Source organism: Ostrinia nubilalis, chromosome 23 (genome assembly GCF_963855985.1).
Source record: "Ostrinia nubilalis chromosome 23, ilOstNubi1.1, whole genome shotgun sequence".
Lineage (NCBI taxonomy): Eukaryota > Metazoa > Arthropoda > Insecta > Lepidoptera > Crambidae > Ostrinia > Ostrinia nubilalis.
The window spans coordinates 6,778,878-6,793,609 of record NC_087110.1 but is presented as its reverse complement, the minus strand read 5'-3'; the positions used below and the strand labels follow the sequence as shown (position 1 = coordinate 6,793,609).

The following is a 14,732-nucleotide window of genomic DNA, read 5'->3' as shown; positions in this document are numbered from 1 at the left end:
AATGGTACGCATATCTTTTTTGCGACTAGTTTTCTTAGAGTATTATACCATTTCGAAAACTTGGATAGTTGCGTCAACTTTATAAAAAACTTGCCGCAGTAGTGTTCATACTGTTTTTTTACAAAACGACGAGTCAAAGTGGAGTGTAAGTAAAAATCGATCAAAATTTTAAGGAAATATCATAAATTTTGATTAACTTTTGTGTAAAAACTGCAAGGATTCTGAGGGTTTTAAGAATTGGGGTGGACAGCAGCACTACTTAAGTTGCCGATACAAACAAAAAAAGTGAAGTATTTGAAAAATTGTAGTCGTGGTAATGTAAAATATCATAAGGGGTATAAATTTTCGACGAATTTCATAATTTATTGTTTAACTTAAAAAATAATTGAGATATATTTTTTTTCTTATTTTTCCTAAAGCAGTCATGACTATGTCCACCCTGCGGCGCCGGCTTATCCTTGAATTTTGGGACACGTTGTATATATATAAAAGAAAGTCGTGTTAGTTACACCACTTATAACTCAAGAACAGCTGAACCGATTTAGCTGAAAATTGTCAGGGAGGTAGTTTAGAGCCAGGAGAAGGACATAGGATACTTTTTATCCCGTTCGAAATAAAAAAAAAGTCTGCTTATTTATTGCCATTAAGGCGGAACAAAGTTCGCCGGGTCAGCTAGTCTATATATATAAAAGAAAGTCGTGTTAGTTACACCACTTATAACTCAAGAACAGCTGAACCGATTTAGCTGAAAATTGTCAGGGAGGTAGTTTAGAGCCAGGAGAAGGACATAGGATACTTTTCATCCCGTTCGAAATAAAAAAAAGTCTGCTTATTTATTGCCATTAAGGCGGAACAAAGTTCGCCGGGTCAGCTAGTTTATAATAGAAGGAAGTTGAGAACTCAAAATTTCAAGGCTAGATGCTTTTGATTAGTTCAATTTCAATATTTATACCAAGCAAAGGACAAACTTTATAATTGAGATTGATACGAGGTTTAGGCGTTGCTTTGTGACCGACCTTAGTTCGTAAAGTGGCATCACTTTAAGCTAGGTGAATATTATGTAAATAGGTATTATTATCATCATCATCACTAGGTTAATCACTGTGAACACTATGGGAAGTCACGAGTCATTCCCAATAAAAGTGTAATGGCTTTAATTTGTAACCATGATTTACTGAATAAATATTTTTTTTGTTATTTATATATCATCAGAACATAATATAGCTTCCATGCCAAGAGCATGACCCTCAAAATTAAATTTACTACAGACAAAATATTATGAAGGATTTCTCCGACACTGACCAGACTAGTGAGGAACTATTTATCCACAAATATATTTTGGACGGATTGATATTAGTACAAAAACATGTTTTTCTGTGAATTGGTGAAATTGTGGCTTTATTTCGAGCAAAATCTTTAATGAAATGATTAGATACTGAGAGCTTCGTATTCATTGTTCGCGAGAAGTGTTTTGTAAATTGGAGCGTTTCGAGTTCTAACTAATACTACGGAACAGCCTAATCCTTACTCACTCACGTTTCACCCCCCCATTTCCCCCAATGGGACGAAGAATACAATTACGGTGGAGATTTTATCACAAAACTGCTACAAATTTTATCGCTGTGTTTTCCTTAATGGACTCATAATGCTTGAGTTAATCAGATCACGCCTGTCGAGTGACAGTTAGCTTAATATCGAATGACCTTGGGATTTGTTTGCAACAATTTGCAGTTAGGTGTGATGGTGATAGATTTTTGTGTTGTTACTTTCCTTTAGTAGGTACATTTTTTGCATTATTATTATGATTTGCTCTATCTTAATAAGAAGCATGATAACAGATTTATGAGTATCTTCCTAGTACTTTATTTTAACCTTGTGAAGTTCTCACTCACTCACTGATTAATCACAAAATCTCAGTAACTATTACACCTAGGTTCCTTATTGGTGTGACATCCAGTAAGAACGCATTTTACGAAACTTCACCCCTAAGAGGGTAAAACGGGGTCCACGTGTACGAAGTCGCGGGCGGTCGCTATAGGAGGTTATTCAAGGTTTGGATCTCTTCTGTCTCTCTAACTTTATTATATCTGATAAATAATAATCAGTTCAGTGGTTTAAGCGTTAATTTAACCAGAGTAAATACAAATGAGTAGGTCATCTTCATAGAAACGCACGGGCGCGGTTTGTATGTAAGCGCGCCAACACGTATGCAGCGCGCACGCACACACTGACAAAATTTAGCGGGGATTAGCGGGGAGCCAGTCGTGGTTGCGCCGAATTTTGTCAGTGTGTGCGTGCGCGCCGCATATGTAAGGGGGGGTAATAAAAGATACATTATTCAACTTACTATTTCATAAGTATTAATTAACATGATTGTTGTATATTTAGCACAAATCAACAAAGTACGAGTTCAGAGCTTCGGTCCAATTTAGCCAACCGGTTCGATAATTTGTACCACAAGGTTACTAAATTGGATTTCAATAATTTTCAAGCCTATAAAAAACCTATGGCAAAATATTATACGATACATTCTTAACAAATTAGGAAACGAAAAAGAACAGTAGTTAATAACATAGACAATCGATATTGTTTTACACGTTATCACGATTTTGAGTACAAGTTTTGTAATTCCAATTATCGTAACACACACTTGTACCTAATCTACTTTGCCAGTCTTTTGCTTTCATTTATTGTTAGTCAAACATAACTACGCTATTATGACTTCAAAATATGATTTACTAAAAAACATTTCAAAATCCTTTGGTAAAGTTCCATACAACTTGATGTGGTACAATTTAGCCGACTAGGTGCTTTTAAAAAATCGGTAAAAAATATAGCTGATAAATACCGAAAAATGTTTCAAATAATTGTAATCCACACTAATTTACGCTTCTAAATAATATATTAGAAACACCCTGTAATTAAATTTAACAAAATTACAAACTAAACATGTATTGTCAAAAGTTACTTGAAAACAATGAAAAAATACTTTTCAAAATAAAACACACGTGTTTGTTGTCACGGCAAAAACCACATGGCCGATATTAATTGATTTTAGTTGTGTATCGCTGAGTGTTGCAATTACAGACATTCAATAAATACTTTACGAAATATGAGGGTGGTACAATTTACCCGGCGGTACAATATACCGAACTCTCCCCTATATTGGCGCGCTCACATACAAACCGCGCTCGGTGCGTTTCTATGAAGATGACCTACTCATTTGTATTTAACATAATCTTTAGCACAATAATAGGTATTATTATGTATGGATTCTGTCAACAATAATTTGTACCAAGTGAAACTTAAGCTTGGATCAACTTAACCCAAAGCCTACGCACCTTATTATTTCTGAATATTATTGGTTCCAAAAAGTTATTGAAAGGTTACGTAAGCTGGGATTATCTTAAATTACTTCGAAGTAAGCTTCAATATAATTCTTGTAGACTAGCTTTTGCCCGCGGCTTTACCCACGTGAAATTGAGTTTGTCATTACAACACTAAATTACTTGACACTTTCGTTGTAGTTTTTATATGTAAAGAAAGATATTACTTTACATTGAACTTGTTGTACTTTACACTGAAGTGTAAGTGTAGATCGTTCTGCCTTTCAAAGTCGATGTGCCGCCATCATCATCATCATCATTCCAGCCATAGGACGTCCACTGCTGAACATAGGCCTCCCTCAATGGTTTTTCGACGAAGATGTGGCCTAACTGGTCTAAATTGTGTAACTGCATGAATTTTAATACATAATGGCGCTCAAGTGGTATTTTTTTTAATGATTGATATGAGTAAAGTCTCATTGATCAGTAAGCCTAAGATGCGCGCTGTAATAACTTTTATCGACGTCAAAATGTATGGGCAAAATCTATAAAATGGCGTGATAACCGCTTATCGCGGCGCGCATCTTAGGCCTACAGAGGTGGAATTGTGTAAAGCAATCGTAATCATTTGACAGTTCATAACGTACGACTATTCTGTCAAACGCTTTGTTTAACTGACTTTGTCGTACGTTATGATTACGATTGCTTTACACAATTATTCCACCTCAATTCACTAGTTTTTGCGTAAAGTAATAAACATCCATCCATCCATTCTCACAAACGTTCACATTTATTATTAGTACGCGGATATTCCTTTGAAAGACGGCCTATTACGAAGCCCTGCGTTCACCCAATACATTATCATTATAATCAGATTAACTGCTTTCCTTTTCGTCACGAAAAACAGACCGATAAAGCCCTACGTAAACACATAATCACATTAAGCAGGTAGATTAAGGCAATACCTTACAGAGAGCCACATTCTGAATTTATTACGCGTAGGCTCGGGCCACAATTGAGGTGGATGTGGTAAGGTTAATGTGGGTAGATAGATAAATTACTCTTCATTGCATTCACACAAAACTGAGTAATAAAAGAAAATGAAATGTAAAGAAGAACGGTCACGCCCCATACAAAAAAAACCCAGACCCGACAGAAACGAGACATACCTCAGTTTTTTTGTCATTTCTTAATTAGTTAAATTATATATATTTTATATTCGAAATCTATGTATAACACCAAAATATTACCCTTTGTTTTTGTTCAGGCGTTATACAAAAACTAATACAAAATGCCCATTTATCATCAAAATTGGTAAATGTATGTACCTAAATGTCTATTACAGCTGCTATGGAATGTATCTAGGTGACCTGGAGATACAGCCGGATTATACAGGGTGGAAACGAGAAGTTACAAAATCCAAAAATTCTATGTTACCAGCTTCTATAATCTGTAACCTATTATTTGGTACCATTTGAAAGAACTCGTGAAGCACTTTCAGAATCAGTAACTAGTTTTTCGATATCTTGTATAGTTTAGAAATAATCGAGTGAGATCACTTATCGTTTCCACCCTGTATGATCCGGCTGTATCTCCAGGTCACCTGGATACATTCGATAGCAGCTGTAACAGACATTTAGGTACATACATTTACCAATTTTGGTGATAAATAGGCATTTTGTATTAGTTTTTGTATAACGCCTGAACAAAAACAAAGGGTAATATTTTGGTGTTATACATAGATTTCGAATGTAAAAAATATATAATTTAACTAATTAAGACATGACAAAAAAACTGAGGTATGTCTCGTTTCTGTCGGGTCTGGGTCACAGATGACCGTTCTTCTTTAGTGATTTTTTCCAGACAACCAAAAGAGAGAAAAGTAAATAGGTATTTAGGTACCTACAAATCCGCTGACACAAAGCAAACCCTAGTAAGTATGGTTGGCGTCAAATAGTTCGTGACACCCAAAGTGGCCAAAAAGTGGACAACACAACCTTATTCCAATCGTAACAAAGTCGTGTTGCGAACTTTGTGGCTACTTTGGGTGTCACGAAATATTGGCGCTGCAGTATTTTTTAAAATCAATATTCCTTAAATTTTGAACAGCGTCTAATGTTGTGTTTTGTGTTATTTTAGGTACTATTTCTATTCCTACATCATCATACACATCGAACCTACTATATTCACTTCAATACGCTCAGTCAAACCCTCTTGTAAGATTAAGTGGTTTATTATCTAAGTAACGATAAAACGGATATCCGTATCATTTGCTTTTTAGAAACGTAACAGAATAAACAGAGAGTTTACGACGTCGCATAAAAACTCAATAAAATATACAATAAACTCCTTTGTCGGGACTCATTAAGTTGAAAGCTTGGTGACATACTCGTAACATTGCTTTGAACATATTTATAGGAATTGGGTATTATTTGCCACAGTATTTTTCAAATGCAAGTCTTACGCAAACATTTTAAGCATGACCTCTGGCAAATAATATTTGAATTGAATTTGAATAAGGCTCAAACTATGGTAGAAATATCATGTAAGACATAATGTAAATGTGCTAATGTGGTTATGCAATAAACGATTGAGTATTGAGTATTTTTTTTAAGCCTTATTCACGTAATTATTATTATCATGAAGTTAAAACGCAATGAAAATCTTTAATATGCTGTGGATTTTAAAGGGGAGGCGATCTCTAAGCATGTTTACATAAAAAAAAATACAAATTAAAAGCGTTTCTCTCTTAGATATTAGTGATTATATTATGAAAACAGCATTATTTTACGGTTAATTTTAAAATACATAATTTTAAATCTTTTTAAAATGGATCCGGATTTACTCTAGTTAATAATTCCACATTTTTGTTATTACTTTTGAAAAAATATATCCAAAAATTTTCCCCTCAAAACACAACCGTAATACTAATGTACATATACTGTGGCAGCTTTGAGCATATTTTCATGAATTACATATTTCTGCTGTTCGCGGAAAAATACTGTCTTATTCCATGGATTATATCACATATAATATGGGAGAACCAGATATTAATATAGACAATATTTTGTTACTTTTAGGACTAAGGCAAACGGATCACTTTGAAATACATTTGTGACTAAAAGGAATTGAATACGTATTACAAATTGTCTATTTACTTTAATTTTGATTATAAGCGAGCTCAAAGGACTTAGGTACACACGACAGCACATCAGGCTACCCATTTTTGTTGCAAACTCGCCCCTATTACAACTGCACAAGAACCCACAGCGGTTTCCTTAACGTGCCGTCGTCTGTACATTACATTTTTTCATCCTGAAGGTTTACTGGCAGATAATGCCGAAGATATGACAACACGTTTGATTCGATTTATAATGCCAATTTACGTGCCGCTGAAGAAAAGATAAATAAATATCAAACCTATTATTACTAATCCTATTATTAATAGTCATAATTAACTTGTACTACATTAATATACAAATACCTAATAAAACTTATATAAATACAAAAGTATTAAGTTTTGAATAAAGATAACTAAATCTTGGTCTCCTCTAACATTTTGTCCCCTGCGGGATTTGAATATTGAACCCGGAATCGTATGAGAATTATTATCAGCAAAAGTTACCTAAAAGTTTCCTACCTACCAAATATTTCTGGACCATTTGAATCTCATTACGGATACAGTCAAATAAATGAAGAAAGCAATTAAAACTCTCATTATAATTAATCAAACAATTCATCGAATACTTGTCAAAGTTAAATAAGATGTCGCTTGATGAGTCGTGTTTGAGAAATAATTTGACAGCATTTAAAAATGCGAAATTTGCTTCATTCCAGAAGTTAACATAGGCAGATATTGAATTTTAATGCTTTATGCTATTGGACTGACCTTGGAAATCAAATATAGCAGAATAAATTTTAAAAAACCTTGAACTTTGTACAGTATTTGTTGCTTTTTACCATTTGTTTTCATGATTAGAGGTCAACTCAAATAACTCTTGAATAAACAAACCCTTGCTGGACTAAGCAGATAATAATCATAATTTCATTATTTATTTAGCTACTGAACCCTAAAAGAAGTGGGAAACTTAAAACGTGTGCAAATACAAAAGCTTTAATATAAAGAGGTAATGAATTTCCTTACCTCGAGTGCTATCTCCTTCATTTACGTGATCAGAATTTTTATACTCCTGTGTTTTATTTTACAAATGCTACCTAGAATAATGGTTCGTATAAACAATGTCGCACACAGCTTCCTGCGGAGATATTGTCTGATACGAATAGGGCTTGCACATTATAATGAGGAGGAAAGACAAAGAGCCTTTAATATCAGAAAAAGACCAGAAAAAGACCAGTAAGAATCAACACAAGTATAAGAAAAGAAAGGAATAAAAACAGTATAAAAAAATAAAGAAAAAAAGAAGAAGATTAAGACTATGAACCAGAAAAAAATAAAAATATCCGGAAAAATAAAAGAAAATAGAAAAATATTCGGACAGAAGGTAACCCTAGGCAGATATAATTTTGTAAAGCCGCATTTCACTCCACGTGTAATATAAATAAATCATGAGCTGTGACAATGTTTTCGGGCCTAGATTTGGATCAGGAAAATATATGATAGTAGGTAGAGAATAAGGATAATGTTGCTTTGATTTACCTGAGGTAATAAACGCTTTTTATGTATTAAATCTTGAGCATATTCTTTAGAAAACTAAGGTGTTCCCAGTCTATTTCATTATATTGATTTTCATTCCCACATTTTCAATAACTTACCGCTTACGTGTAGTAATTATTGTTCGAAGTGTCGTACCGATATGGTAAATTCAGTACCAATTACTAGCTTTATGTAATAACGTGTATTCTGTAGATCATGTTAAAATTAAAGGTCTAGAAGGTAATTTATAATCAAGTTCCTATAGGTATACTTAGGTGTTTAAAAATATTTTGACTTACCAATGCACAGCACGATGACGCAGGCGATGAGGACTTGCAGTATCGGGGTCATTTTGATCACTCAACTACACACTTTTTACGCAATAACCACTTTAGTGTTACCAACACAAAGTACATTTTATCTTTTACACTATCACGTTCAAATTCACTCAGAAATTCAGCAGATTACTTTTGAATTTAATACTCTCTGTTAAATTAAACTAAAGTTGCTTTCAATTATTCAAATCTTAATACTGACTGAACAAAAACTTTTTAACTTCACAATACACCGTTCATTGGAACCGAATAAAATAACGAATTACATTTAGAGTTTTTCTTTTCAACCATTATAATCGTTTCTGCGAATTTCGTATTCATTCTATTGTAATTTTTATTTCACTTCACACTCATTTCGTTCCGATTCAACGAACCGGATTCATCTCTCGAATCTAATCATTCATTATCACTCGTCTTTTCGACTTCGCTGGCGACTTCGTTATCTTGTTCTCTTGCGTCGAATCCATTAGCTTGATCTTCTGAAGTTTTTAGTTCATCGAAACTAATCGCAGACTTGGCAGCACTGTTGCATCGTTTGCTCTAACTTTGTCTTCTTATTGAAACCGTTTACGTATTCCTTTCTTCGTATTTCGAGTTAATCCATAACTCTTTGGAGCAATCGGGTCCCGTTGCGGCTGGGAGTCTGAAACAAAGTGATGTAATACGATCAACCATTTGAATGTACGTATTGCTTCCACGGTATTTGGATCCGATCCAAGGTCTTGAGTGTGATTAAATGTCGGGATTTGTGTATGGATTGGAGCTCTTGCAGAGGTGCTTGAGAGAAATGCAAGACGTATTCTGTTTTAAAAGATAGTTTAGTGTCATCTTATAACTCTACATAAGTAAGTATTGATTAAAATGTTGGATTTGGAAAGATACATTAATTAACAAAATACTGCCATAAGCAAATAAGTGTTCACATGACATGATAAAAGATATTGCATTTCAGGTTCCTTTATTTTTTAGTTAGTCTTAATTTTGAAGTGACCCCTCTTTTCAGCCAAATGACGTCCACTGCTGGACAAAGGCCTCCCCCAAGGTTTCCACAATGAACGGTCCTGCGCTGCCCGCATCCAGTTATTTGTTACCCCTATGGTAACAAATAACAGGATTTTTTTTTACATAGGGGTCACTTAAAAATTAGGGATTGATGGTGAAAACGGGCACTACACTTTCCAGCTAAGCACATTTCCAATAGGTGCGATTTTTCCTTACAATTTGATTAGGCTTACTCTAAAAGCTTTACAAGGAAAAGGGTAATCTGAAAAAGGTTTCATTTCTCCTATTCCATCTCTATTCCTTCTGTCTCAATTACTATAATCATAGTATAAAAAAATCGGCCAAGCGCATGTCGGACTCACGCACAAAGGGTTCTGTACCATTGATTTATGATTTTTTTTTTATTTAAGTTATTTGTATGATAGATTACGCGGTAATAAGCGGTTTACGATTTATAAGGTATTAAAAAAAACTAATTACTAGATCTCGTTCAAAACAATTTTCGTTGGTAGTTTTTATAGTAATTTACATCATATGTTTTTTTTAGATTTTTCATTTTCTTATTTTAGAAGTTAGAGGGGGGGGGGGGGGGGGGGGTGCAACTTTTTTCCACTTTGGAAGCGTCTGTCACGCAAACTATTCTGTTTAGAAAAAAAAAATATTTTAGAAACCTCGATATCATTTTTGAAGACCTATCCATAGAAGTACACGTACGTGTTTGATGAAAAAAAAATTTTTGAGTTTCAGTTCTAAGTATGGGGAGCCCCCAATATTTATTATTATTTTTGCATCAAAATCTTAATGCGGTTCACAGAATACATCTACTTACCAAGTTTCAACAGTATAGCTCTTATAGTTTCGGAAAAAAATGGCTGTGACATACGGACGGACAGACGGACAGACAGACATGACGAATCTATAAGGGTTCCGTTTTTTGCCATTTGGCTACGGAACCCTAAAAAAAATACGTATTATTTACAATAAATAAAATTAGGTAGATTTTAAGTAATAAAGGTACACGGGTATCGCATTCTCTGAGTAATTATTCCTAGACTTATAATTCTGTTACAAGTAAAAATACCTAATAAATTTTATTTTCCTCGTACTTTACTTAAGAGGCTCCTATTTAATAGAATTTGCTGTAAGAAATGCCTCCACACTTAATAAACAAAGAAAATTGTTCTGTCTCCACAAGATGTTTGATATAATCGAGTTATTTCAGTTTATGAAGATAAATAGCGGCATTACATCACAAAGTGGAATTTCAGAAGAGTTATTAAGTGAGGAGTGTCTTTTCAAAAGGGGATACCTACATTCTATCTTATTTTTCACAAAATGGGAAAAACTTATATGGGAAATATTTACAGACCTACCGAAAAGCATTATTTCTGTTATGAAACTATTTCATTACAGTGTTCTAACTACACTTTTTGCCAAAAAATATGACTTGTTAATTTAAAGTTACAGAGTTCAGAAAAATCATAATATCCTCTTTTGACACGGATCTTTTATAATATCCCCCTTTGTTCTGTACTTACTGTAAATATCCCCTTTAGTTGAGCCTACTATTTTGTAAATATCCTCTTTTGTATTGTACATCTCAAGATTTTAAATGATAATAAAACACAGATTATTCTTTTTTTTTAATAATAATAATGACCAAAATTAAAGACGCTACTAAACAGAATTATATTTTTTTAATTATTAGACACTAGCTTTCCGCCCGCGGCTTCGCCCGCGTGGAATTTTGTCTGTCACAGAAAAACTTTATCGCGCGCGTCCCTGTTTCAAAAACCGGGATAAAAACTATCCTATGTTCTTTCCCGGGACTCAAACTATCTCTATGCCAAATTTCATCAAAATCGGTTGCGAGGTTTAAGCGGGAAAGCATAACAGACAGACAGACAGACAGACAGAGTTACTTTCGCATTTATAATATTAGTTGGGATAGTTGGGATTCAAATCCTGAGCCCCGATTACGGTAATTTTTAACGTCAACAATCCAGACACGCTTCTCGATTCTGCGATACGATTGGTCGTTCAACAGCGTACGTCAGCTGTTTTGACCAATCGTCTGGATTGTAGACGTTAAAAGTTACCGTAATCGGGGCTCTGATTTGTCCAATATCAGGTGTCAGACAATCACACAACATAGATTCCGTTTTGCGTTAATTTTGCGTTCCGTTCTACAGAGTAAAATGTCTAAAAATAAATCCTAAAGCATAAAGTTAAAGGAAATAAAACACTATGTAAAAGTAAATATCCCGTTTTGAAACGGCTAATTGGTATATTGTAAATATTTGTATTGTAAATATCCTCTCTTGTTATGAAATGAAAAATAACTATTATTTTTTTAATTTTGTAAGTGTAAATATCCTGTTCTGAAATGAACACTCATATTTGAAGCTGCTTTACTTGGGAGAATATCCCGTTTTGATTAAGATTCAAGTGACGAAAGTGAGTATTCAGCACTAAGAACAAGACTGCATACTCAGTTTAATAAATAATAAAAATGTAAATATCCCCTTTTGAATAGACACTCCTCAAGTTATCTCGCTTTATAACTGTAGTGTAATAAGATTAAGTAGGACCATGCCCTAAAATTGACCTCTAATATACACTGGACAGGCTGTCTCATACAAATGACAGTTAATTTTGTGTGCCAATTTGAAGCGCCACTACGAGTGTCCCGAGAACTAATTTTGACGTACATTATATGGGTAACCATAGGAAAGCTAGAAATAACTCATCATTAATTTTAGTTCCATAGACACTCGTATCTGCATACAGTTATGGGCTACAGCGCCAAAATGGCGAAAATCAAATAGGCACAAAAATACTATGACAGCAGCCAGTCTAGTTTTGAGGTCAGTGCCTAAAATCATATTATTATCTAGGTCTGCAACAAGACTGACTATAAATTCGAAAGACCTGGGTTCGATTCCTTGTTCCTCGTGTCTGACCACTCTCAACTTTGGGTGTTTATTCCTAATTTCATTACTATTTTTGCCTTTTATGTTTTCCGGTGCTTAAATCCTGTATAGAACCGCACATAGGACAATCTACAGTACTATCGATCTTGATGTTAAGTCCACATCTAGATCTTTTACATGCAGTCAAAGGTGATGGTGAAAGGTGAAGGTGAAACGACACTATGCACTTGTGATAGGTCTGATTTTGCAGTAAACCCGCACCTCTAGCATGAACCACTTTCGTCTTCGAATCGTTTGCGTATTCAATAAAATTCGATACTCAATCTTCGAATTAAACGATAACGTGACAATTTTGATTCTCAAAATAAGTTTCGTGCAACCACATCTCATACTAAGTTCACTTTAAGACACGTTCACAAGGGCGCTGTTGTAGTTTTCTTACTAAATCTTTTGATAGCGATTCGAGTACGCAAACGATTTAAACTCGAAAGTTTTTCGTGCTAGCCGTACTGTATAATTTGAAGGTTCTAAATAAACTGCGACTTTGAATTTGAAGGTTTTTTTAAAGTATGTCCTTTATAGCATTAATTGTTGCAAAAAGTGGTCCTACTCAAATTAATTTCAGTGTGCTTTGACTAAAAATGTTTTATTATATTACCTCTAACCCAAGTTCCGATCTCTGGTTCAGTTTTATTAGGCCTGCTTAACTTTCTGCCTACTTTGATGAAGTTAAAAATAATATTTTGTCCTTGGCTTCTGATAACCAGGAATATTTAATTTCATCAACAAAGTAATCTAAATTCTGATCCCTTCGTTTCGCAAATAACTAAAAGGTTAGGTACTTTATATTTTTGACTAGTTTTAGCTCAAGGTTTTGCTCGCCTGTATTTAGAGCGTTATCACATTTAGGTGATTTAGCAGCGCGACAAACGCACGACAGACGCGCTTCCGAAAATGTCATACTATGTGACAGCGGATGCATGCTTTCACATTATAAAAACGCCGCTGCGCGCTATCTATCGTGCTACCACCGCCATTCTGAGTCTGAGTCATTCTGATGTTATACAGGGTGTTAGGTAAATGGGTATATGAGCCGACACCAGCCCATGTTAACATGGGCATATTATAAATGGTCGGGTGAAGTCAGAAATTTGATATCATGTTTTTATTTGTTTAAATTTTCATACAAAATAAATTTTACAAAATCTGATTTGTATGAAAATTTAAATATTATGTAATTAAAATGAAGAAACAATCTGTTTATCTATACTTATAATAAATCTGTAGAGAAATGAAGATATCAATTTTCTGACTTCACCATACCATTTTTATGCCCATGTTAACATGGGCTAGTGTCGGCTCATTTACCCATTTACCTAACACCATGTAGAATGTACCTAATAGTTTTATTAAAATCCGTTCAATGGGTTTTGCGAAACAGAGTAACAAACATTCAATGCGCTTTTTATATTTTGATGTTCAACAAAATAAATATCACTTAAATTGATAGTTTCGTCAGAAATTCGTCGTTCCATTGTCTTTGGCTCAAACCTATGTTTCAGCCGTTCATTAAAGAGATCTTCTGGGCGCATCGGAACTGCTCCAAATCAGAGGCGCTTCGATAGCGTCCGTGACTGAGTTAGTAAACACTTGTGCTTCGTTTGGACGCCTTTGGATAGCTGTTTGCGAGCTAGTAGATATTTTGTAAGGAGTGACTAGAGGTGCGAGACAGAGACAAGAGAACGAGGAGACTACGACCGTTACTGACTTTAGATAATACTTAAATAAGCGTTAGTTCTCGAGCGAAGACCTTATAAATCTACAGTGTGAAATGCAATAAAGTATTGAGTATTGAAACAAAGACAAGAGACAAAAACCTTGGTCAGGTAACGGTTGCGGCCTCCTGTCTAGTCGCTTGTATCTGTCGCGACGCGAACCATCACCTAAAGGGAGAATAATAATATGGGAAAATCAGGCCTCAGCAGCCCATCTGGCCAGGGTGGCCAATTTCTTCATTTGCCTCTGGTAAATTAGGGATGGTCATTGTACGGGCAAACCATCGTACATTGCACTTACTTTTACGCTTACGTTTGCGTCCCACTTTTTGGACGCGCGTTAGTTACTATTTTAAGTATTTTTCATTATTATAACTTAGTACGTCAACAACCATCCCACGTAACACTACTACTCAAGAAAAGATTTGCCACGATAACTCTGTCAGTATTTTACTACAATATAAACTTTAAACTTTGGAGATCTTTTCTTCGCGACGTGCTCTTCAACTCTACTTCAACTAACTTCAACTCTACTTAGATAAATGTATGGCCCTACAAACCATACAGTCATTTTCCTGCAGTGGAGACAATTTTTTAAAGATTGTTTGTGCTATTGCACAAATTACTAATACTCCCGTTAGCCCCTCGTACTAAGCTAAATTATGCTTGTGTCACGAGGAAGCTCACCACAATAGACGAGCAGCGGC

General features: G+C 34.6%; 1 protein-coding gene across 1 annotated transcript in view; it reads right to left on the bottom strand.

Annotated features, from left to right (window-relative positions):
• The window catches only part of LOC135083215 (uncharacterized), a 156,080-nt gene that overhangs the window by 104,886 nt on the left and 36,462 nt on the right, over positions 1 to 14,732 (bottom strand). The window contains exon 2 of the mRNA XM_063977951.1: positions 8,280 to 8,958. Coding sequence (XP_063834021.1) covers positions 8,280 to 8,331 — 52 coding nt within the window. The 5' untranslated portion in view covers positions 8,332 to 8,958. The remainder of the gene's footprint in view (positions 1 to 8,279; positions 8,959 to 14,732) is intronic.